Source organism: Perna viridis, chromosome 15 (assembly GCF_037379345.1).
Source record: "Perna viridis isolate PV_CMFRI_1.1 ecotype Kerala chromosome 15, ASM3737934v1, whole genome shotgun sequence".
Lineage (NCBI taxonomy): Eukaryota > Metazoa > Mollusca > Bivalvia > Mytilida > Mytilidae > Perna > Perna viridis.
The window spans coordinates 20,035,567-20,062,829 of NC_142459.1; the positions used below are offsets into that span (position 1 = coordinate 20,035,567).

The 27,263-nt window shown below is 32.9% G+C and overlaps 1 protein-coding gene across 1 annotated transcript in view; it reads left to right on the plus strand.

The window, feature by feature from the left end:
- Positions 1-4,152: 4,152 nt before the first annotated feature.
- Positions 4,153-27,263, plus strand: part of LOC148597388 (protogenin-like) — a 107,288-nt gene continuing 84,177 nt past the window's right edge. The window contains exon 1 of the mRNA XM_088563989.1: positions 4,153-4,482. Coding sequence (XP_088420115.1) covers positions 4,422-4,482 — 61 coding nt within the window. The 5' untranslated portion in view covers positions 4,153-4,421. The remainder of the gene's footprint in view (positions 4,483-27,263) is intronic.

The window sequence follows — 27,263 nt, forward strand, 5'->3', positions numbered from 1 at the left end:
GATGTTTCTAGAAAAGCAGATGACGCTTACCCTACCGGTGCACCTGGTCAATGCTCCCAGATTTTAGTGGAATTCGAGTTGTTCATTTGCTTTAGTTACTTTGTATGTATTATTTTAATTACTTAATGTTCCTTGTTGCGTGTGTATGATTTCCATGTTTGGTCTTTGTCTCTGGATTGCTTTCTTTTGATTTCCGCTATAACTTTTGTTCCCTTGATTATTCTTTTTCATAGTTGAATGTTGGATTTTGAATAATTGCAACATTTAAAGAAAAATTAAAAAATCCAATGAAACATAACAATAACTATTTGTTTTGTGCAAAATGTGGTTCTTTGTTAGAGAGTAATCAAGGGAACCAAGGTTATAGTGGTAATCAAAAGAATGTAATCCAGGGACAAAGACCAGACATGGAAAACAGACACAGACAACAAAGAACATAAAGTAACTAAAATCATACATATAAAGTTATAAAAGCAAATGAGCAACTCAGACTCCACTAAAAACTGGGAGTATGGACCAGGTGCACCGGTAGGGTAAGCATCCTCTGCTTTTCTAGAAACATCCGCTAGATAACTTTAAAATCATTTACTGAGCCATCCATCGTCGATTAAATTTTTCGTATACTTTGACGTTCATATGATATAAACATTACAATGGAGCACAAATTTCAGTGGATATGCTGTACCGACTATATCATAGGATATGCCAGATTTTCACATGAACAGCCTCTTAACTACCGCAATGATTATATTTGCTTAAATAATATCAACAATGTCAGCAAACATTTGTAATGACACAGACTGCTTTTGTAAATATCATCAAAATAAATCTAGCAATTCTAAAGAGACAGCAATCACCAAAAACATGACAGGTAATTTGAATTGCATATGCTTGTGTAATCATAGACGATTAATTAAGTCTGTTAAATCACATCAATTAAGATTCAATGTTTAAACAAAAATATTCACAAGGCAAAATGGACCTCCCTGGTGGAAGATCTAGATCGCATAAGTAGATTGGCTAGAAAACAATATGATGTAGTAGTGAAAATAGGGACAGAGAGAGAGGCCCGTGCACTAGCATCAACAGAGAGAGGCCCGTGCACTAGCATCAACAAAAGTAGATTGAAATAAAGAACAGCAAACAAATTGGTATAGTACTACCAAGGCTTCATTCCTTGTTTTGCACATGGTAGAACTTCATGTTGCTGGACTTGGCTTTCTCTTTCGATAGAATTGCATTTGAGCACTTCTTGTATACATTTTTGGAGGATATAGGTTTTCCTTAGTATTTGATTTCAATGCTGCTGATACGAGATTACTCCTCGAAGCACGTGTATTGCATATACAAATTTGCATATTATTTGATTGGTACTTTTGTATTTAATAAACACTGGGTAAATACCACTGCTGGAGGACCAAAGGTCCCCCGAATTTTCATCAATCCAGTAGTCAGACTTGTCTGACCACATATCATTTCATATATTATTTAACGAGCTTACCCTACCAGTGCACCTGGTCCATGCTCCCAGTTTTTAGTGGAGTCCAACTTGCTCATTTGCTTTTTTTACTTTGTATGATTTTAGTTACTTTATGTTCTTTGTTGTGTATGTCTGTTTTCCATGTCTGGTCTTTGTCCCTGGATTACATTCTTTTGATTACCGCTATAACCTTGGTTCCCTTGATTACTCTTTGCACATTACTAATTTTACTAAATTACTAAATTCATAAATACCCAGGGTTCATTCCTAGTATTGCAATGGTATAACTTTTTAGTTCTTGATTTGGCTTTATTTTTCGATACTTTTGGGTTTGAGAACTTCTTGTTTACAGTTTTGGGAGATTTAGATCTTCTTTTGAATTTTCTTTTATGCAGCTGATGAGAGGTTACTCCTAGAAATATGTCTACAGCATATCGAAATTTGAAATATGTCTTTGTACTTTATAAATTTTTGATATTTCAAAACGCCAACAAAGTGGTAATAGAAGAGGAGGTAAGGTGAGGGATATAATTCTTGAAATCATTCATGTGCTTGTATCATATTCAATTTAACCAAAGCCTCTCAAGCTTTCATTTGAAACAGAATGAAATAAGTCCAACTTAATTTGATGCTTACATGAGATTGATGTAAAATGCCTAATACAAACGTTTCAGTGATTTGTAAGAGTTGTGTCTACCTCCTTGATTACTCAGTTTTGTTTTCTTTGAGTAAGTACCCTCAATAACTTTAAGTCGCGTTTAACGAACCTTTGACACTGAGACTAGTTCAAATATACAAAAATGTTACATTGTTATTGGTGAAATCTGTAGGAGATCTTCAACCTGAAGAATATTAAACTGGGAAAGTAATTTAGGGAAACATCTGCCAGAACAGAGTTGGAATGGTTAGCAATTTATTTAGAGAACTCTAACCAGGGGTGGATTAGGCTGGGCTAGTAATTTAGGGGATCTTCGGCCAGAAAAGGCTTGGGATGGTTTGTAATTCAGTTAGAGAACATCAGTCCGGAGTGGATTAGGCTGGGCTAGTAATTTAGGGAAACATCTGCCAGAACAGAGTTGGAATGGTTAGCAATTTAGTTAGAGAATTCTAACCAGGATTGGATTAGGTTGGGCTAGTAATTAAGGGGATCTTCGGCCAGAAAATAGTTGGGATGGTTGTAGTAATTCAATTAGAGAACACCAGTCGTAATTGATTAAGCTGGGCTAGTAATTTAGGGAAACATCTGCCAAAAACAAGTTTTGATGGTTAGTACTTTACAAATGTAGTTAGAGAACACCAGCCCGGAGTGGAGTGGGCTGGCGTAGTAATTAGGGAATCTACTGCAAGAAAAGATTAGGGACGATTAGTTGTGTCAAACGTATTCTCGAGTGCGTCGACGGATTTTCTGTTTTATTTCAGTGAAGGTGTGGATCGAAAGATTTGTAAAAGGGGAGTTTCTGGCTATCATTTGTTAATTTTTGCCAAATTTTGGCACAAAATTAACATTTTTCGAAATGTGAAGGGGGTTTAACCCCGGAAACCCCCAACAATGTCTCCTCCAGTGATTGGGGTTCCATAGATGAGGTAGACATTCATTTACGGACTCTATTTTCAATGCTTTGTTTTGTCAACTGATTTCCTTGGGGTTTTTTTTGCCCGAGGAGAGACTTTAAATGAATTTATTTTTCAACAGGCTCTTGATTTGTAAAGCACATTACATACGCATGCGGTGTACGTAAATAAAGACGTCCACCTTAATTTGTGTCTGGGAGACGCATATTTTGCAACGCACATTAAGTGCTAAGGCAACACAACATATATGCAATTTTTCGCACTGAGCTGCTACACATTGAAAGTAGATTTTCTACAAATCCTCCATAAAGATGAACAAATGCACGTAGGACAACCCACATAGATGCTCTGAATGTGCAAGCATATTTTTAGTCATTGTACGAAAACTTTTATGAATATATTTCCGTATTTCTATAACGAAAATCTGGATTTTTTCAAATAAATTAAAGCACAACTACCAGTATGGATAAATGCCATTTGCCAACGTTTAAATTTAACTGATGCAGTATTTAAAGCATTTTTGAGTTACTGTGCGGTCTAACATGAATTTTCGTGATTCGAAAATTAAAAATTGAAATCATATTTTGTTTTATGTCGCACAAATTTTACCACCAAAAAAAATCTTATTTCGCTTCGCCCGGTCTTTGATTCTATTAAACAGCCCCCCCCCCCCCACCCCCCCCCCACCCCGGCCTCCCATCTGAAATCCTGGTTCAACCCATGGTTCTAGATCTAGATCCACAAATGTATATGCAAAGTTAAAACTATTTAAAAATAAAAATAATAAAGAACACAAGTCAAAATTGACGTCCGTTTTAGGTTAAATCCATTCCGCAGAGTTTGAGGCGAAATATAAGATAACCTTATACTCCTTCAAGGTTAAAAATGCATAATTCATAATTTCCACTTTTTATTTCAGGTATTGAATAAATACATGCATGACATATAATATATGTATCTGTTACAACTGGAAAGTCATTTTATTTAAAGCAGAATAATCGAATTGTTTACTTAGAATTGATCGTAATCTGAACATTTTATCTATACTTGCAAAAAATCGCTTGTGAAGTAATCTCATGCATAAATTATGTAATCTGGCATTCATGTTGAACTTGTTCAGTTCACCGCTTGAGAACTTTATCAATTGTAGGAATATGTCCCAAGAATAGTGAAATAATTATTTTTGGCAATGGTGTAGATAAAAATCTGCTCCTTGCATCGATTCATAACCTAGATTTATTTGTTGGGACTTAATTATGGTGTCTGATGTACCGTATCACAACTCCGTAGAGTTGAAAGGTTTTTACCCGGGGCGCCACACTTAGGCTGTGTTTTTTGTATACGTCCTGATGATTGGGGAAAAATTGCCATGTTTCATATCTTTACCGCTGGAATTTTTGCGGTAGTGTTTTTCTTTATTTTTGTTCGTGGTAAGTATGCAAGTATTTGTTAATTTATTTGTCTAAATAGTGGATAAATGATAGTAGAATTGAGTGACCTTTTATAAACTACTGCACAAGATGGCGGCACGCTTTTCAATAACTTCTATGCACATTTGTGACCTAGTTCTTACGTAATTTTGTTTTTTGTGGATTATCACTCGATATGAGGGTCAAATTTTGTTGACAAACGTGAAATTCTAGTGTGCATGATTGGTGAATGAACTTTTATTGTCACTAAATTGTTGAAATCGTTGATGATTTTCATAATTTCTCGACAAACAAGTTATATCATATTGTGTATCGGTGCGCCTTGTTGTTTACTTACAATTTGACCTTAAGTTGACCCCAGATTTGAACTAGTTTTGTGTATTGGAGGAAATGAAGATGTGCACCTACAATGTCAGAAAATGACATTGTCCCAACATTGTTGTCTTATTGTCATATAATTAATGAACAAAATAACATTTTTGTATTTGATTTCTTGATATTTACATATTGATAAGTTTCTATTTAGGAAACACTTCAGGACAAAAATGTCATATAAAAATATTTTTGTTGAATGATTTTACTGTTGTTTTTTTTCTCATATTTTATATTATTTGAATCACTAATGACTTTATATTTGTTTTAATAAATTATCAACATGCAGTAGTATTGATACAACTATGTTTGAACAGCTTTTGTAAATATTATTAAAATTCATCTAGTTACAAAAATGTATATATCTAATGATTAAGTAGACAGCTAGTGAAAAAAAAAACAGGACATAATTATTTATAGTTTGGTATGTTTTAATATTGTGATGTTGCTTTTGTGACTATAATTACAATCCATCTAAAAACCCATTACTATAATCACTTGATTATGAATCAGTGTTAAGTAAAATAAATAAATCTTGCATATTATTATTTTTGAAATTGAAATGATTTAGATACTTTTTTGTCTTTTAAAAAAGAGAACAGTTTAATTTTCTTAAACCCCTTACAATTTATTGATAGATTAATTTTCTGTTCAAAATGATTTTTTACTTATGTATGAGATTTTGCACATGTATGCACATGTAACATTTGATGATTTTAAGAAAGTAAATAATGTGTGGTTTATGCACATGTACATTTATGTACATGTACCCAAGACCAACTTATGTATGCTGTGATCCATACATACTGTTGCATTGATTTTTTTACCACTGGGCCTTCTAATATCATACTTTATATAACCACTGTACTACATTTATGACATGCTTTTTCAATTATTCAGGAAGAAATAAATGTGCATTGGACCTTTAATTGAAAAAGTTGACATACACTGTACTAATCATTCAACATTCAAGTCTACACTCTGTTCAAATTACTTGTTAAGAAAAGCCAATTAGGTTTTGCTTTTGGAAGCAAATATTTGGGTTCAGTTCCTAAATCCCAATCCAGGGCACACACAGGTACACAAAAATTATCTATATTTTCATTATTTTTGATGACTATGGAGTGAAACCTGTTGTTATGCTTGCATATGTAAATACGTCTCGAATGATTATGGAGTGAAATCTTTGGTAATACTCTAACATTTTCTAACATTTTCTTTTCTTATCACTCAAAACATATACAAATAAAAAAAGCTGGTTTTAAGGGTACAATGTATTACCTCTTAAACATAGATATGGAGGACCTCTGCAAAATGTCTAATGAGCAGTTTTCCTTGTCTTTGCATTTTAATTTTTTTTCTAAAGTCCCAAAAAATATGTATGTGTATAATAAATTTGTAAATCACGTGCACACAAATTTTCAAGTATATATAAAATGCATTAGACCACATCAAGTTAATTTGTAGATTCTCATCCACCAGCAACTAAATAATGGGACAAGTGGGACGATTTTCTTTTTTCAAGATTTGTAAAATCTTATTTCCGCTGACGAATTTGTTGAAGAAATCATGGAAATTTGTACTTTTGATTATGTTTTTGCCATACCAAGACTTTATTTCTTTAATTTCCCATATAATGCTACTAACAATGAAACCCATCCTGAGATCTGCTGAAATATATCAAGATATTCTGTAAACATACACCATGTTACTCGTTTTTTGACCAGCAGTCTACGATATTGTGTATAAGTAGAGTAATGATGGATATGGACATAAAAAAAAATCCAGAAATTTGAACCACCGTAAAAATTTAAAAAAAACAAAAAATTGGGACAGGCCCTTTTGAGTAGGGGCGGGAATCTACATTGTACAAATTAACTTGATGTGGCCTTAAGAACATAGAAGTATATGTTAGCAAGTTCTCTAAGCAAAAAACCTTTCTAAGAAAATTTCATCTTATACATTATGTACATATTATAAAATGTGAAATAAAAAAATAATGAAGATATTGACACTCTTTATGGACCTCAGATTTTGATATGGGGGAAAAAACTTCAGAAAAAATTTCTGGACAGAAAGGACACAGTCATGTACAATGTAGAACCAATGATCCTTTATGGATGATTGAACAATTAAAATTACATGTACTTGACAAAATATATCTTATTATAACTCTGCTCAATAGGAGAGGGGGTAAATTGTTTAACCCTTGTCCATGTTTCAGTCCAAAACAATTTTTTTCTACTGTACTTTTTCTCTGCAATTTCTCATCACAGTGGCTTGAAATTGTTTAACACATTCTTCCATATTGTAGGATACATTTTTTGGGAAAATTCAACAATTTCCTGTTTATCAAGAACTTTATTTTCCTAATATCGTGATTGCAGCAGGCCTCTACTTAGAATTTATTTATTTTATTCTAGTGCTTTATACCCCCCTCAACAACTGGGTGGCAAATTGGAATTAACGTACCTTATTTATCTATCCACCATTCCATTCATTTGTCTGTCCAAATTCTGTTGATTATCTCGGCTCCCAATGGACGGATTGGTGTTGCCTTTTATAGGTGGGTTATATGATGGAATAGATTTAAGGTGTTGTCAAATGTAAAATTCCTTTTTGTAGAACTTTGCAACTTTTCACTATATGGAATGATGGAGAAAAATTTTAGTGCTATAATGCTGGTTGATATGGCCTGTGCAATGCTTCTTGTTTAGGACTGGCTCACCAAAACACTTTGCTGAATGTGAAAATGCCTAGTTGACTCATATACCAGAATGACTTTGCTGAAATGTATTTCCATTTTAACTGGAAATTTCAAATTTTTATTATTTTCCTTAAAGTTTGTGGATAAAATGACACAGGTTCACTACACAAAATAGGTTTGGTTGGGTAACCATATTCAGACATACATTTGTACACATTTTTATTACTTACAAATAGTTTACTTTGTTCTCTTCATGCCTTCTGTCACATACATTTGTAAGGTCTTCTCACATCTCTGACAATCATCCCTATCTTTGGCCAGTATCTTTGCCTTCTTCAAGGTGTATCCTTGGCACATAAAGTCTCCTCACATCTCTGACAATCATCCCTATCTTTGGCCAGTATCTGTGCTTTCTTCAAGGTGTATCCTTGGCATATAAGGTCTCCTCACATCTCTGACAATCATCCCTATCTTTGGCCAGTATCTTTGCCTTCTTCAAGGTGTATCCTTGGCACATAAGGTCTCCTCGCATCTCTGACAATCATCCCTATCTTTGGCCAGTATCTTTGCCTTCTTCAAGGTGTATCCTTGGCACATAAAGTCTCCTCACATCTCTGACAATCATCCCTATCTTTGGCCAGTATCTGTGCTTTCTTCAAGGTGTATCCTTGGCATATAAGGTCTCCTCACATCTCTGACAATCATCCCTATCTTTGGCCAGTATCTTTGCCTTCTTCAAGGTGTATCCTTGGCACATAAGGTCTCCTCGCATCTCTGACAATCATCCCTATCTTTGGCCAGTATCTTTGCCTTCTTCAAGGTGTATCCTTGGCACATAAAGTCTCCTCACATCTCTGACAATCATCCCTATCTTTGGCCAGTATCTTTGCCTTCTTCAAGATTCTTTCTCTGATGTTTGCCTCTAATTTGATTTTTGGTTGACCTCATTTTCTTTTTCCATCCAAAACATTGTTTCAAGAAAAATATGAAAAATTAAGATACACCTCATGTACAAGAAGCAGTGGAAAATCTATAGATTATGGAGGTTAGCTGAAATCTGGGGTACAAAACTTTTCCTGGGAAATTCTCCAATTATAATAATGATATTCATAATTCACTATTGTTGGTAACAATGCTGAACAAACTTGCTTGATTATTTAATGCCCCACCACTGTATTGGATTTTAAGTATATTTCCTACGCACTAGTTTAGCTTCTTACCCTTTGACCTTAAAAATGCTCATCTATGGAAACGCAAGTCACCTGATTGCAATTCTGTTTCATGATTGGCCAAATACTGATAACTTAGTGACATTTGATAAAATGGTATCAAAAATTAAAATTGCGTGACGTGTGTTATTTTCGTAAATGAAATGTAGAAAATTTTAAGTAAAAAGAACAAAATTTTTCTGAGTCGACCATCTTTTTTTTAAAGATAGCACTTGTTTTTTAAATGTTCGAAAAAACTGGAAATTTCATAAGGGGGCTGGGCCACCACAAACCCCTTTTGGATCCATCCATGATAATTTACATTTACTTTTAAAAAAAAAATTACTTTAAAAATCAAATAATGAAGTGCACCATTCAGTCATTTGAAATATTTTGTTTTGTAATGTTAGTAAAGAATTTACCAAATTACGTATAAAGGATGAATGCATGTCATATCAAATGAGACATTAATAGTTAAATAAATTGTGTGTTTACAGCAGTTAATATTTTCAGCAGTGCACATAGAATGAAGAAACCCTGTGAAAGAGTCCGCCAACTGGGCTGTTCAAACTATGACCTTTGACCATATAACAGACTACATCGAATCTCTTTGCCTTATTACAATACATTTCAAATTTTATGATCTCATTGAGATTTGATTTGTGTAAGGCTGTCAATTGTATTTTTAATAAGGGCAACAGTTTTATTTTGTGGAGTTTTTTAATATGTTGATTTTTTTATGTGGTACATGTATGATCAAGCTGAAGTTAGTGTGCATGCAATTCCTTCACAATTATACATGTACTTGTATACCCTTCATACTTATTAATGCTCCTGTATGTTTTGTGTAACTCCATTCACACTTATACATGTACATTTACTTGTATGATAAGTCTAATTCCCTTCACACTTACACATGTACCTGTATTTAACCTGTTATGCCATTCACACATTTCCTTGTAATAACTCCTTTCACACTCATTCCTGTGTGTGTGTGACTTGTGACTACCTTCAAACTTTCATCCTGTTCACACTTTATCTGTATGTAAAGTTTAAACCCCTTCACACTCATTTTTGTGTGTCTGAAGTATGACTCCCTTCAAAGTTTCATCCCTTTCAAACTTTATCTACCTGTATGTAAAGTGTTACTCCATTCATACTTGTGCATGTACCTGTATGTAAAGTGTTATTCCCTTTACACTTGTGCATGTACTTGTATGTAAAGTGTAATTCCTTTCACACCTGTGCATGTACCTGTATGTAAAGTGCAACGCCTTTTACTCTCATTGATCTGTGTGGAGGTGTGACTCCTTTCAAATTAATACATTACCTGTATGTTTGGTGAATATTTCAGTACATGTGTCTTCAAAATGAATTTTTTTACAACATTTGTCAAGTTTGAAATTTGATACACGAGATAGAATTGATCCTTTTGACCTAGAAAGAACCACTCATAATCAAAAAAATGGGAAGGAAATTTTATTTAAGGATTTATTGTTAATTACATGTATTTCCAAAGAAATTTTTAATTTCAAGTACCAGTCATTGGGTATACATAATGCGTGCATATTCATATTAAGTTTCATGGAGCCGGTTTTGATCTAAGGCAACTAATATCTATCCTTTCTGATCAATGTACTACTGTCAACACAAATTTTAATTCTCCAGTCATCACAGTGGAGATTATGTGAGTTGAGTTACAGTGTCTCTCCCTGTCAATGTGATATTCTAACAATGGTTGAAACAGTGGTAACCATGGTTTGACAGAAATGTTAAATTGCCAACCATAGTCAACCATGGTCGACAATTTTACATTTTTGTCAAACCGTGGTAAAAAGCCATTAGACCATGGTTAACCATTGTTAAACCATAGTCAACCATTGTTCAAAAGCATGGTCAACCATGGTTGTATTTTGACAGGGGTCCACTCGACACATTGGAGTCACCATTCCAAAATATATCTATTGTTTACTCCTGCCTTCATACCAAAATATAGTATATGATTCTTTAAGTTTGATTACATTTCAGTTTATATACAGAAAAATATTTAAAAAGTTTTGAATTAAAGCCATTTGATCTGAGTTTTTACTTAGGTGAAGTCACTGTGGAGGAAAATAGTAATTCCACTTGTGAAAAGTAGAGAGAGTTTAAAATTTAGGTTGATGGCAGTGTTAGAAACTTTATTTTTTGTCAACATAGACCCATCATAATTTTATGTAGACCATATTGTACATTTCAAAGAAATTGAGCTAATTTCTTTCACATCAGTTCATATATTTTTCTTTTAAATTCTGCTTGCACATGCTATTTCCCAAGTTTATCCATAATACATACTGTATGACGACATTGTATAAAATCGTGTAAATCTCCGCCATCTCCATCCTTGGGTACACATGAACGATACATAATTTTATTACATACAAACAGGTAGTTTAATAAATAGTTTGTTGCGTTATGGGTATTAAAACTCCATTGACAAGTTTCTGTTGCATATATTATGGATTAAATGAGTTTTAAGGTCCCTATCTATAAATTGGTTTACCTTCTAAGTACAGTTTGTTCATCTTTGATATGCACCAACATTGTCATATGATACAAATAAAAGTCCTTTGATCTTAAAATTTAAACTATTGCTCTATCTAAAAGTCTGGCAATTTTTTTTTTTAATGTGGTTCATAGTCCCCTGGAAATGCATGTTTGATTATTATTGCATTGTAAAGTGTACATGTACAATTACTATATACAAGGAAATTATGTAAGTGTTATTGCAACTAACAAATACCTCAGAAAAATCCTTTGATTAGACTTCAAGTTTATACCTAATTCAATTACTTCTTTTGATCTGGAGTAATGTCTTCCTATAAAATTTCAAATCTTTATGGCATGGTCTAAAAGCACACACCCTAACTCCTAAATGCCCCTAACATTTAATGTGGGGTACTTCAGTTTCAATCTGAATTCTTTATTGCAAAGAATGCAATGTATTGGTTTCTTATAGTTGGTTAAGCTGTGGGCTACAAAACCAGGTAGTTCATGGCTCAACTACTGTGTTAATTTCATGCACCTTCATATACATGTAACCTTGTAGTGGGTTTAATTACAATATAGATAATTGTCATTATTGTAATTACACAGTCATTAGCCCTGCTTGTCATTAGAATACAGTGTGTGGATGTGCTACCTTCCCTCCAGATTTAAAGAACTGACTGAAATTTTAAGTTTCTGTATTTTATAATTTCTATTTGTAACGTTCTATGAACCTTGCCTCCAAGGATCTCTATGGCACTTCAATGGATCCTCAATTCAAACCCCTTGCTTTCTTCTGATGCAATTCCTACTTTTAGCTCTTCAAAGTCATGGCTACGGTCCTTGTCATTATTGTAGAATGGTAGGAATTTTGGTATATATAACATCTCTGTTTAAAGTTAGAATTAGAGCTTGATACCTATGGTTCCATTCTAAGTCAAAATTGGAATCGTGATGGTTCCTTTTAAGAGATCTCTTAGTTTTATCAATAAAAAACTATAAGTGATATGTTTAAATCATTATTTCCTGTAGATTATAAAGATATCATGAAAATCTTAAAGGCCTTTAAACAACCATTTAAAAGTGGTCAAAATAACTGATTGTACCAAAGCTGATATAAGGTGCACTTGTTTCTTGATTAGAAAATACTTTGGCCTAGAAAATTGAGTGGTCTGGTGGTCCTAAAGGTTGTCGGTGAAAATTCCTAATAGACCTTTTCGTCTGACAAATACTTTCCTGAGCTATAGTAGGGGATGGAAAGAACAAACGAAATTTCCTCTTAGATGTGTATGTCAGACATGATTTTTTTCCGCTTTTTATTGGAATTCCACTATTTCAAATCCAGATTTTACTGTTACGATTCTCTTTTTTTACTGTACATTTATTTCCGATTTTGCCAATTTCCGCTTTGTTAGTAGACTTCGTAAAATCATGTCTGGTATGTTCAGCATACTTCTTGCATGCTCTTCAACTTCCCATCTGTTAACTCGAAAGGGTCTATTTCTACCAATGTATTGCCAGGGAAAGAGAACAACAAATGACTTCAGACAGATCAGTTCATTGACATGATACATGATCAATATATATAGATAAGGTATTAGAATCAGGATGATTGAATGCATGTACCAAGTTGGTTTCAGGCTTAAAATCCATGTTGACTTATATTTAAAGTTAGTGGTAATATGAAAAGATTTACTTGTTTAAACTGTTATGTGATGTGCCTGATGTCCAAGAAGTAGTCCATTTATGTACATTTTTTTGGGGTTAGACATTCATGTATTTTGTTTTGAATGCTTTTGAAGTTTTTTTTATTTATAGCAGAGCAGTTTGTGTCAAGCTCATAAGAAAAGTCACAGAGTTGAAATAAGTTTTCTTATACATGGGTCATTTATTTCTGAAAGACCTTTAAGGATTTGATCAAAGCTTGGAGCAATAACTTTTGTCTGTTTTGTAAAGTTACCTCAATTTTATTTTCCTTGGAAGAGGGCACAAGCTTTGATCAAATTTTGGACACTGGGAAGGCCACTATGAACAAATTTCTTTTATCGAAATCTTATCATCCTCATTAAAACTTGGGCAGACATTTCCCCCTTTTTAATCTCTTCCCTAATTCAGTTGCAAAAATGTTTTATTTGTGAGTATGTGAAACTTGTTTTCAATGACTTTTTCATTTCAAGTAAAAAGTCCCATACAATTCAGTACTTTTCAAATCAGTAAAACGTACAAGAATAGATACATGTATTTCATGAGACTGAAATGTACTGTAATATAAATTAGCTTTACATTGACCTTTAGTATATATGTACATGCATTATAGGTACATGTATTTATCAAACAATAGAGTCTGGGACCAAGCTGACCTATCATTTTGTGAATAAGATGAACAGTATCTTATTTTCATACCCGCTGCTTTGCATGAAGGTACATGTACATGTATGTAGTGATCAGTGTTTGTCTCTTGGTGTTAATTCATTCACAACTTTCTGGTAAGTGTTTTCTTTGCACCGACATGTACTTATCACAGCCACTTGATATTTTGACTGAATTCATAAGATTTATTTCCAACCAAATTAACTTAGTGACAATAACTTTCTGTTACTGAGGTAGGAGAGCATTTGGTATCATTTAGTGAATTTTGCTTTCAGTTTCTTGTTTTATCCACAAATCATCCACCAGTTTTAACAGGTTGTAAACACCTGTAGAGCCCAGCTATAATCAATCTTTTAATTTTTCAATAATTAATTTCCTCTGTATAATTATTAACTGTTGATAGGCTGTTATATGTTATCAATATGATTTATACTTATGAAATTGAAGTCCTACAATTGATTGAAATTCTTGTTTAGGGAAAAAACCATTTAATTAAAAAAAGAAGGTGAAGCATTTTTATACCCCCACCATGTCAGTCCATCTGTCTAAGTTATGTCATGATTATTTCCAATGCAAAAGGATGGGTCGATCTCAAATTTGGTTTGCAGCTTAATATAGATCGGGCATGAATTGTAAGTGATTTTGGTCACTCTCCAATATCTACTTCCTGTTTGATGGGACTTTCCCATTTTTATATGAATGCAAATATTTTAGTATGGTGCTCTCTTGTCATCTTTGTCCATAGATGCTTGGTTTTTCGTGTGATAACTTGAGTATTAGTCGGTTAATTGATATTTATTAAATTTTATAACAAGGTTCTAAATCATAAATTAAAAATCAATATTGATTTTGGGATCATGGCCCCAACCGTAAAAAATTTGGGGCCAAAAAGGGGCCTGAAACAGGCATTTTATGGAATTTGACTATATAACTCCAACAAAAGGGGCCTGAAACAGGCACTTCATTGAATTTGATTTATAACCCCTAATAAAAGGGGCCTGAAACACACATTTCATGGAATTTGACTGTAACGCCTATAGGAGGGGCCTGAAACAGGCATTTCATGGAATTTGACAATGTAACCCTTGGCCGTACTTTTTTTCATAACTTAGTGTTTGCAGCTCAGCATTCTAATTGGCTTTTATACCACCAATTCGTAGAAGAGGTGGCTATATTGTTTTACCTGTGTTCTGTCATTTCATTAACACATATTTTCATGACAAGTTCTGGGCTTCTGCTAATCACTGATTGTTAATATTTTATACTAAGCTTCATATGGATATATTGAGTGCTTGGATGCATTTTTATACATCTTTTATGACATCTCCTTCCTGTTTGCCATAAAAGTGGGGGCATCAGTTACGAACCATTACTCCCTGATTTTTTGTTTCTTTTTTTTGTTTTGTTTTTTTCTGTTCAATTTCCCTACTTCTGGTGACGTGTACAAGTATTCTGATTAATTTTGTTGTTTTTCTATTTCCACTCCCCGATTACTATTCAAACTATAATCAATTAATCGATCTGATTTCACAGGTTGTAATCACCTGTAGCGATACTTGTTCATACCAACTCACAGATTTATTGAATGAGAAATTTTTATTGCATAATTATAAGGTGTTGATAGATTATACAGCATTATGTAATGCATCAATAAAACTCTACATTTGAAAAGTAAAATATTTCCTTTAATGTAACATGTGTTCACATTGAACCATCCTAACACTGATAAAAGTTTAAATAAACCAAGTTGCCATCATTTTTTTGTAAGTTTTAATTTTTTTTCTTCTGTTCTATTTATTTTTCTTGCTTTTGAAGAATGAATTTAAGTTATACCAGTTTCATATTTTTTTAACCTAATATCTTCCGTTTCATTTTTAGAAATTTCTTTGTGTTTTTTATAGAATCATTAGGCTGTTACCTGAATAATATGTATATGGAAATGAATTTAGTCAAGTGACATGTATTTAAATGCATACATGTATTAATTTGAAATCACCTAGGAGTAACTCAACTGCAGGTGGCATGTATTTAAATGCATACAGGTATTAATTTTAAAACATCTAGGAGTAACTCAGGAGTAACTAAACTGCAAGTGACTTGTATTTAAGAAGTAAATCACAAAAACTCAATTTTTCATGGTTTCCCACAGGTTGGCCATTATTTTTCCCAGAGTAATATTCCATGGTAAAACAATGATAAAATAAAGTTTCCTGATTGATTGTCTCCCACCCCACACAGAATGGAATATAGAAGTACTTCTCGCAAACCACTTGACCAATTTTGTTCAAATTTTGTAGGATTGTTGTTCACAATTTGTAGTTGCACGATATTTGACAAATTTAACAGTAGTTATGGGACTTCAACTTCATTTTGCAGCAGCAAGTCTTCAAGTTGTTTGTTTTGATTATGAAAGTACTGATTTCTTCATATTTTTAAAAAGACATAGCCTATGTGGTGCTAGGGCTATTTGTTCTCACTCTTGAAAGAAAATTGGACACTTGCCTTAAGGATGTAGGGTTCTTAATCACTCAAACTGTGAAAGTGTAATCAAGGGAATCAAGATTCTAGCAGAAATTAAAAGAATATAATCTAGGGACAAAGACCAGACATGGAAAACAGACACACATTACAAGGAACATAAAATAACCAAAATGATACATACAAAGTAACAAAAGTAAATGAGCAACTTGGAATCCACTAAAACTGGGAGCATGGACCAGTTGCACTGGTAGGGTAAGCGTGTTTCTAGAAACACCCGCTGAGTTGCTCATCAAAAGTCAAGTCCATGGTATAAGAAAGAGTAATCAAAAATCAAAAGAATGTAATCCAGGGACAAGGACCAGACATGGAAAACAGTAAACGTAAAAGTAATTTCACAGTTTAAAATTTTAATTCATAGATCACAAATTTTACTCTTTAACTCCTCTTTAAAAGATTTTGTTAAACTTTCTTAGTTAATTCTGATCTTTTGTGCAATCAAGGTCAGGTTTGAACAGCACCTGATTAAATTTCTTGAATCAAACTTAGGTTGGCTGAATGAAATTTATACTTGTTACTACCTTATAAACTATTGTCAGATTATGATATTTGTAGAAACCTAAATGTTTTAGCCAACATATTGATTATTCATGTTCCGGCAACAATGCCTCTAATGCATCATTCTGTTAGGCCATGAGGTAATATTTGGATGATTCTCAGCCCAATGTACCCTTTATTTAATATATTGGTATTTTTTGCATACTTCCCAGAATATATGTATATCTTGGACATCCATGGCCCTGCAGACTTATAACCTCTTCATGATTTACTATGTATCACTCCACATAGGCTCTGTGAAAAAATCATATGGTACAATGTATGAGCACTTCTTATTACAACTCTACAACAGACGTCTTTACTTATACAGTATTACAGATTTTCCATATTTTCTACGAATTTTGACTGCTAATTACGCTCTACGGAATACCTCCATAGTACCTTTGTTATAATTTCAGAAAATTCAGGATTTTATGGATCATTTCCATAGAATACTGTAAAAAATACGGATTGTCATCAAGTAGTATAAACAGATCTGCTACAAAGCTATTTCCACTGCACTGTACTTAATTTCATAAATAGGCAGGGTTAAGCATTGAGTGTAGCAGAGGTGTAAAGCTTTGAAATAATGAATATACTGTGTAAGTACTATTGTTCATGTAGATTAAACCACAAAGTTTGGTTCCAAACGAAAAGGCACTTTTCATTGATATGTATACTGAAAACCTCAAATGCACAAAGTCAAGAATCCACAAACTTGTGTTTCTTCTGTTATCCACAACAATTGATATCCACGAATTAATGTACTTTTACACGACCCTCTGCACAGAAGATTGCTTGATGTAGTATTTTATTCTACACGAGGGGATGTCAGTCTCTGGAAATTGATTTAGCTCAGTTAAAAACTAAGTAGAAGTATCATTGACTGTTACTGTGTTTGTCTGTCTGTCTATTCAATCATCCTTGTCACCTGCATAGAGGTTATACATGTATTTGTCCATATTTAGTATTTCACGGCTATACTCAATACTATACCACACATCTTATGCAAATTAGTATTAAATACAATATAAACAGCTTTTCAGATTTGTAATTTTTGACATCCTAAAAATGTATATAATATACACTGTATCAGAGCCTATAAGCTAGGTAGCTGAGTGGTTAATAGTAGAATCTGGAAGTACTTTGGTCCACATGAATTAGGTCATCCATATGATATCTGGCTGCATTGATTTTCTTTGCCTTAAGTTACCTCTAAAATATTGCAGTTTCGGTTAATTAAAGTTTCCCAACTCAAAAAAACAGCTTAATATTTCCCCAATAAAAACAAATTTTCCCCATTTGCAATCTAAGTGCTGGAAATGATACAACAGTTATTATCTCTACTTTACTGGTCTTTCTTTTAATCAGTCATAGTATTACTAATTTCAAGTACAAATTCAAGATTTTTACATTAAAACAAGGTATTATTTGAATTTGGAATTATTTTAGAATATAGAAAATGAGCCAAAAAGTAACTAAAGTAACTGTAACTAAAGGGGTGACCCATGTTAGTCATGCCAGCATGGCTAAGGGGTAAGTTTATTTAGATGGCATAAGGCAAGGAAAACTTACTAACCCCCTTATTCCAAATTTCTATTACTTAATATTGAAAAGGTATCATTTGAATTTAGAATTATTTTGGAATTTAGGTCCTTGAAATTTTTTAGTAATTAGAAAATGGTTTTTTTTTTACTATTTTTTTTTTTTTGCTATATTTTTTTATTTTTTTTTTTTAGTGGAGTCCGAGTTGCTCATTTGCTTTTGTTACTTTGTATGTATGATTTTAGTTACTTTATGTTCTTTGTTGTGTATATCTATTTTCCATATCTGGTGTTTGTCCCTGGATTACATTCTTTTGATTACCGCTATAACCCTGGTTCCCTTGATTACTCTTTTACTTATCAACTTCAATCCAAAACAATTCTGAAGTCAAATAAGTTTTAACTTAAAATTGTTATAATGAAATACTTCAATTCCTGTCAAAAAAATGTTGCAAAAAACAAAAAAATTAGCAACTTTCCAGCTTCCAGAAAATTTTTAGATGGAGATCTCCTGCATTAAACTTTAATACTTATGAATGAAGTACATGTAGTTTTGTAAAACTCCAACAGTATTTCTGGGCTGTTGTTTGTGTCATAGTCATTTTAGACAAATGATAACTATACTCTTTGTATAACTAGTCAGGTATGGTGAATAGAATCTGCTCTTAGAATGCTTATTTATTTGAAATTTTCAAAAGTACATGCACGATTTTTCTTTTCAATCTCAAATGTTATGAACCGAATTTATTTTGATTTGATATAATTATGAATCGTTGATAGATTGCAGTGTGATGAGATTTTATTTAATAAAAAAAAACACTTCTCCATTATTCATGCCATTAAGACACAATACACCTTGCAGCATTGTACAGATCATAGGAGCTATATATCAATCTGTCATTAAAAATTGATCCTTGAATTTTTTTTTAGTAATTAGCAAAATCTCCTGCTTTGTATTAGGCCAATTAAAACCCATTACTAGATTTTAATTCCTTTCCACCCCTTAAAAATCATCCCGCCCATTTTCATTTTTGCAATATTACAATTTCTGTTATATCTTTTTTTATTGAAAGTAAGCAGTATGCGTTTCAAACAGAATGGATTATTACCAGATATATTCAAACCTGTTGAGGCGTAGAACGAATGATACATGGAAATCAATACTCAGTGAATAAGATAGAAAAGGAAAAATAAAAACAAATTACCATTTAGAGATTGATTGATTGATTGTTGTTTGCCTATGTAGGTAGACCTAAGGTAAGGGACACAACTCTTACAAATTATCGGACTGTTTGTATTCGGCATTTTACATCAATATCATATACTGGTAAGCATCAAAGTAACTTGTATTGATTTCATTCTGTTTCAAATGATAGCTTGACAGGCTTTGGTGAAGTTGAATATGATACAGACATATCACTGATTTCAAGAGTTATGACCCTTACCTTACATTTAGGTCTACCTCCTTAATGTCCAGCTGTAAATATTTTATGCATAATCAGGACCAGAAGAAGTTGAATAGACTCAATTAGAAATATATAATGTAAGTAGGATGGAATGGAAAACAAGAAAAAGCAAAATGTTGACTGCCATTGGAAAATTTGGGAAATAGGTACATGTAGTAAATTTGGGAAATAGGTACATGTAGTAATAAAAAATTTTGCTGTCTGTAGTAAGCCTACTATGTAGGGCTCCTCAAGTAGGTTTTTTCACATATATGAAGTGTGGTGCTTTTCACATATTTTGGACCACTATGGTTTGTTGTTAGGTTTTCCTCTTATAACAACCCCCATTCTACCGTCTAAGGAATCCAATCTGGTTTAAAATGATTCCTATCAATTGTTCCATTTGGTCACTGCATGTAGTGTCTAACCTATCTGTTCTGATATAAGAAAATGGGTATGGTGTTGAAAACAAAACAAGACAAACATGTATAGAGCTCAGAAATTCTTGACTTGGATGATCTTAGTGATCAGCCAATCAAATTTCATCTTTCATGAAAGCAAAATTTTTTGAGGGAAAGAACCAGAGGATCTGAACAGAATGCCAAATATAGTGGCGTTAGATCCTACATGCAATGACAGAATGAAACAATCTGACCAATAAGCTAGGTATTAAGGAAGTTGACCTAGGGTAAGGAACATAACCCTTGAAATTAGTGATATGTTTGTATCATAATCAATTTCACCAAAGCTTTGAAACTCTCCTTTGAAACAGAATGAAATCAATCCAAGTTACTTTGATGCTTACATGAGATTGATGTAAAATGGTTAATACAAATGTTCCAATGATTTGTAAGAGTTGTGTCCCTTACCCAAGTTCTTCCTCCTTAAAGTACTCTCAGTTTCTTCTAGGTTAAACTGGGGCCTATTTATAAAATCTATGTATTGCACAGGGTATCTTACATGATGGCTGGGTGTGTAAGACTTATATCATGATCAACCTCAAGTACCCATACATAAGGAGAACTACAGGAGGTAGGAACCAGTGGAACATTTATGTTCAAGCTTAAAATTGTCTTTAACTAGCAGTCATTGTAATAATCATGCCATTTCTGTGATGTCTCAAAAAAGGCTAAAATATTGAAATACGTAGGTTTTCCAACCATGTATTACATTTTGCATGATTTTTAGCTGGAGTACTACTTAAAAAGTCATATATTTTTTTCTATGAAAACTTAAGGCTTTTAGTTACAAAGTTATTTGTGTTTTAGTCACCAACTGAGAAAGTAAAAGATTTAAGTAACAGTCTCTATAAAAATCAGACAGGAAGTGATTCATGCATGTTAAAAACCTTCCAATTTCACTTTTTGTTCTAATTCAGAAACGGTTAAAGACCAAATCAAAGACTGAAGTCTACAAAGTTGCTAATTGTCAAATATTCTATGCCACTGATTTTGGCTTGCTTTCAACATCCAGGCGAATTCACTGCTTTACTAAAGTTCACTCCCAATCAAGTAGTGATTTTCTCCATGTATGGACTTGGTTAAAAATTCCAAAAATCACTAATTTTAGTGAGCTGAAACTCGAAGATTTCAATTGAATTGATAATATACATTCATGTTCTTTTCCATTTCACTTCTTTTGACATATCGTTCATTTATTTATTACTAGCAAAATAAGTGTATTCCTATTTTGAAAATAATTTATACTTGATATTTTACAATGTTTCAGAGCTTATATTGATTTTAAAAGTTCATTAGAGCTTGTGTTGCAATGTTTATATGTACCAGCTTTAGTTTTGAACTTAGATGTGTAAGACAACAGCTCGTAAATTGGCTAAGATTGGCAAACTTCAAGTGAAGTTGGGATATGCTCTATTTAAAATTGGGTGACTTCGTAACCATGATGACCCGAATGTTTCTCAATCGGAACAATTCAGAGACTAGGTGTTTCTCAGCTATATTACAAAACTGATGATTTAATCTTTTAATATAAACTTCCGGCTCTCATAATAGTAAAAAACACACATAGAATGAATACAGTACACTTATAATATTTAAGAGGTACATTTTGATCTGGTATGAGTTGACAGTTTTATGGCATCAATTAGCAGCATAAAGTGGTGTAGTAATATATAATTATGCTAATCATGTACTAATGTTCCGCACTGAAATTACAAGTGCAATAAGTCAGTAACAATATTATCAACTTGAAAACCAGTACGTTTTTCATTCAGTATTTTCATTTTTGATATAAAAGTAGTATAGATTGTGTTTGAAATTGGCACAGAGTTACTGTTCTTGATTTGGTAGATTTGTGTAGTACCGGCCTTTCATTAAGAGGTGGTATCAGATACTTTTACCCTCCTAAGCAACTGAAAGGTACCTCTAGAATTTAAAAATTTCACACATTTTTATAAAAGAAAATGATGAAAAGTACCTCCTACAAAACCAAAGGTACCTGCATTACAAAAAAATAATGAAACCCGTGGTAGTATATGAATATATAGAAATGTATAGTTTTCTCAAAAAATGCAGATCTGAATGTATAGAATAATGTAGAAGGATGTCATCATGCTTAAATATAGCACATGTGGACCAAACAACATTATAATTTCATTCGGTTGAAGTATTGAATTAGAATGAATTAATTTTTCCTGGGTATTTGTATCATTTGTGTAGGGGTGGTTATTATGGTTTTACCTGTTCTTATATTTTTCTGCTCAAAATATTTTGGGATTTTGACGGGCTTTCATTTATATTATTCATTCAGCACGACAACGTCCTACTGATTGGTTCGGTTTAAATTTATGGTTTTTTTTCTGTATGTGGTTAAGTGTTTCATTTGCAATATATGTATTACATGTATATGTTATAATAAATTACATGTCGCAGCGGCGTTGTCGTGCGGCTGTCCACTTTATCAGGACTTCATATTTATTCCCTTTACAGATTCTAGGTTATTCAGTGTTTATTTGTAAAGCATTTTTTGTGTCTGCATGTTGTTTGTGTAATTAACAATAATGAGGGGTTGTTACCAGGAGAATTGTTTGTTCATAGGGTTTTCCTTCATCATGAATCCCCCTACCTTATGCAGTGCCTGAATTTTATGTGGACCAGTACTTTAAGTCCTGTTGGTAAAACAATTTAGCGTATTGTATACACATACATGGTTTATTCCATCCATTTAAACTTTAATATTTTCATAGAACAAACCATTGACACAATATAGGTATGTAAAGTAATTGAGATTTGTCTGATATAGAAACAAGACTGTATATCTGGAAGGTTTAAGGACAAAAATATGGACATTAAGAACATGTTATAACATTCATGTAACATTTCAAAAGAAAGACCCTGTTTTGAATACTTCACACTTCAGCCATAAGGTTATACATTTATCTTTGTATGACTGGCCTTGATAATGGCTGGGTAAGGCAAATGATACAATCTTCAAAATTGTTTGTTATATGATTTAACTATAATTATTTTGTCAAGACTGATTTGCATCAAATTCTGCTGTCATGTATCAGTACGGTGTACTACTTTCACCTTAAAATTGTCATAAAGACTTTGAAGATAATATTTAGTGACAAAAACTTTTAAATTACCATTTTAGCCTTTTATTATTGCCATAAATATCTTATGCACTATCAACCTCGGTGAACCCTCATACAATACCTGGTGTAATACTACTCAGGTAATCTCCTTATCAGATTTTTTACTGTGACACATAAGACTGATTTTCTTGTTGCACATAGTAACTTGATATGATATGCAGGGTCAAAGTGCATGGGGTCGGAACAGTGGATTAAGGGTTTTATCATCGTATGATGAGGACTCTTTGAACTTGAGAAACATAGATCATTCAAATGGTTTGTTTTCTTCTTTGATAAACTTGAAGTAAAGTTTTATTGATCATTTTCCTGACAGACTAATCAGATTATAAGTGAGATTACAGGGAAGTGATTTTTTTATAGAACAAATATAGTTTATGTGCATTATGTAAGGTCATAACAATATCCATTTCCTTTAAAGATTTTTAAATATTCTTATCTTTGCATACAATTTTATGTTCAATGGGAGATTCAGTACATAAGAAGTCATGGTTGTACATGTACTAAGTTAAATCATTTAGTGTCCTTGCATTTTCCTTCAGCCTCCTCTTATACATCCTAATCCTCTTCTATCAATCCTTTAGCCTCCTCCTGAACTACATTAGCTTCCTGACTCTTACTCCATCCTCTTCCCACTCCATAGGACTCCATTCTTACTCCTTCAGCCTCATAAATACTCAATTAATCCTCTTGTACACCTTCATCCTCCAATACTTATTGACTCCCCTTGTACTCATTCAGCCTCCTCCAAAACACATTTACTCCACTTTTACTCTTTCAACCTCCTCTCCTTTTTAGGCTTTTTCCACACTCCTTTAGCTTTCTGTAATACTCTGTCAGCATCCCATCTCACTTATTCAGCATTGTCTCATACTGCTTTAACCTCCCCCATATCCCTTCAGCATCTTCCTATCATTTTTCAGCATAACCCTTTTTACTATTGTACAGAAAAGCAAATTGTGGACTGTAATTTACAGAGCTGTCTAACCTGACAGCCCAGCTTACATTTTTGCTCCACAAGTTTCTCTCAAATATAACCCCTGGTGATCAGTGATGTCTTCTGTCTTTTGATTGGCTGAGTGGATATGACGTTATTTTATTCATTTTCATCGCCCATGCAGGTCCGGGTGTTAATAGAATAGGCCTGCAGCAGCGCTAAGCTTGTCATACAAGGCGACTAAATAGTGCTCAGAACCCTCGCTAGGGTGCTCTGCCCACAGAGCAACTGAGATGTGTGCCCCAGGTGGTGGAATAGAGTACCCCTGGCGTGTTATATGCTGGAGTTGTCAGGCTATAATACGGAAAACCTGACCGCAAACCATAGTGGTGCACCGTGTTGGGAAAGATGCCACGTTCCTCGCACGTTGAAGAATCTTACTGTGGTATGCTCCCTTTTCATTCATTCCATGTTCATTTTTTCATCCATTTCATATTCATCATCTGAATATAGCTGAAATATTGCTGCTCGGACGTTAAACCCCAACAACAAACAAACAAATATTCATTTTCATACATTCTAATATTCAAATTTAAAAAAAAAACACTACAGGTATGTAAATTCAGATAATTTTTATTTTATTTCATAAGCGGCTATTTTACTCATATATTGTGCGCATTTACATCAGTGATGACTTGAGTCTATATTTTTCACTATCCTAGGGTCACTTATGATATTGACCAGGGAACCAGATTACAGAACTGTTAAGTTTTTGGAAGCTGTGTGCTAGAAATTTGATAAAAGAAGAAATAAAATCGATCTACAGACATCCAAAATATAGTACAATCACTAACAACACTTGTATTCAAGGGGAGATTAACAAATTGTTAAAAGGATAGCCAAAAAAATATGAGTAAGTTGGAGTACACCAAACAAATGTAATTGTGTTTAAGTACCATTCTGTGTAAGAATCAGGCAATGTGTGGCACATCATTTTTCTCAGTTTGGTCTTTTTTTTGCCTGAAACATATTCAAATACATCTAAAAAAACAAGTGAAAAGCAGTTTTAATTTTCCTGGTGCATTGGTGTCATAGATATTTTTTGACTATTTACATAAGGCAAAAGTTCAGGAAAAAAATGTTCCCGCTATTTTGCCCTAGTGCATTTCAACTAAATTTGACCTATCAATATCTTAAAAAAGACAAACTTTACAAACACTTCCACTGTAATTTCAAGAGGCTGTGAGGTATAAATACTTGGATAATGCAATAAATATCTGGGTATTTTTTATTCATGTGCCACACCTTATACACATTTTGCCTGATTCTTTAAATGGAGATGTATTTAAGTCTGAGTGATCTTTGTCTTGTATGGCCCTACATTACAGAATAACCAGAATATTTATATGTGATACAAAAGCACTTCAATTACAGATTCCATTTATAAAATTGAACTTCTATGTCATAAAGTTGTATTAGCTGCTACCTAGATGATATTTAACAATGATAAGATCTATTATGTGTTGTGTCGGGCCTGTTACTAGACAAGCATGTTGCATGAAAGTCCTACATTTCATCGTGTGTCCCACAGTTTGTCAACTTTCATGTACTAATATTCTACAACATGTGAAGAGAGTATCTTGTATAATCTGTTGAGAGATGTAATTCTAATGCTGGATGACATGAAGGAGAAATTCTGGAGACACTAATTTTATTTTTATGGAAATTTAAGTAGTTCTCTGTCAAAGAATCAGGCATAATGTGTATAAGGTGCGGCACATGAAGAAAAAAACACACTGATTTTATGGCATTATCCAAGTCTTTATACCTCTTTATACCTCCAGAAACATCCATCAAAGTGTTTGTGAAGTGTGCCTTTTAAAAATATTGATAGGTCAAATTTACTTGAATTATACTGTGGAAAAATGAAAGGAAATTTTCCAGCACTTTTTCACTATATAAGTAGTAAAAAAATATCTATGTCACAGATGCTTCAGGATAAACTGGAAGTGCTTTTCGTTTTTTTTTTTTTTTTTTTTTCTAGATGATTGAATGTATTTAACCTAGTTAAAAGTTTTTCAAGAAAAACAAGTTGTTTTTAAGTAAAGGCCTTAAATGTTTATTATAAGTTAAGAATTCAAATGACCAATTCTTCGAATCAAAAAGGTTAAATATATAAACAAATCAGAAGATAATTTGAGGTAAATTGATTAAATAAGAGCATTTACCCCCCTCCCCCCCCAAAAAAAAAAACAAAACAAAACAAAACAAACAAAACCCCCCCAAAAAAAGCAAAACAAAACAAAACAAACAAACAAAAAACATGTACAGAGGTATCTGTACAAAATAAACTATGACTTTTGAATCACTGACAACTTAATTTCAATCTGTCTGGAAATGAAAGAATTTCTTGTGGAAATATGGAAACCTGTGTGACCAGACTGGTTATGCAGGAACTTACCCTTATCACCTAGTCATCTCTTCTGGGTTCTCTTATGACTTTGTTCTCTCACAGTTACACCAGCCTCATATTTACCATTTACAATTATATGGATGATTCCTCCCAATACCTCCTTTATAAATTCTATTGTGAGTGATAGTGTTTGATTTTTTTCACAGGATCCCCTTTTATATGCAGTTTAATTATCAAGACATTTTTATGTCAAATTGGCACAAATTTATTTCTTTACTTTCTTCAATATACCAATCTATAAGTTTTAACTACTACCTACTACTGATATCAATACAAAATGTATCAGAAGGATTCAGCTATAAATTTTATCAATACAAAATGGATCAAAACATGCAGTAATTATTTTTTTCAAAACATCAAATAATTTACCTGGGGAACATAGTTAACATTTAAGTAATATACCTGTAAGATGTAGGTCATTGGTGCAGTGGGACAGGTAAACATGCATCATACCTGTATTACAGGTGTGTGAAATGATATTATCTCAATTAGTAAACCATGTCTTTTAAGC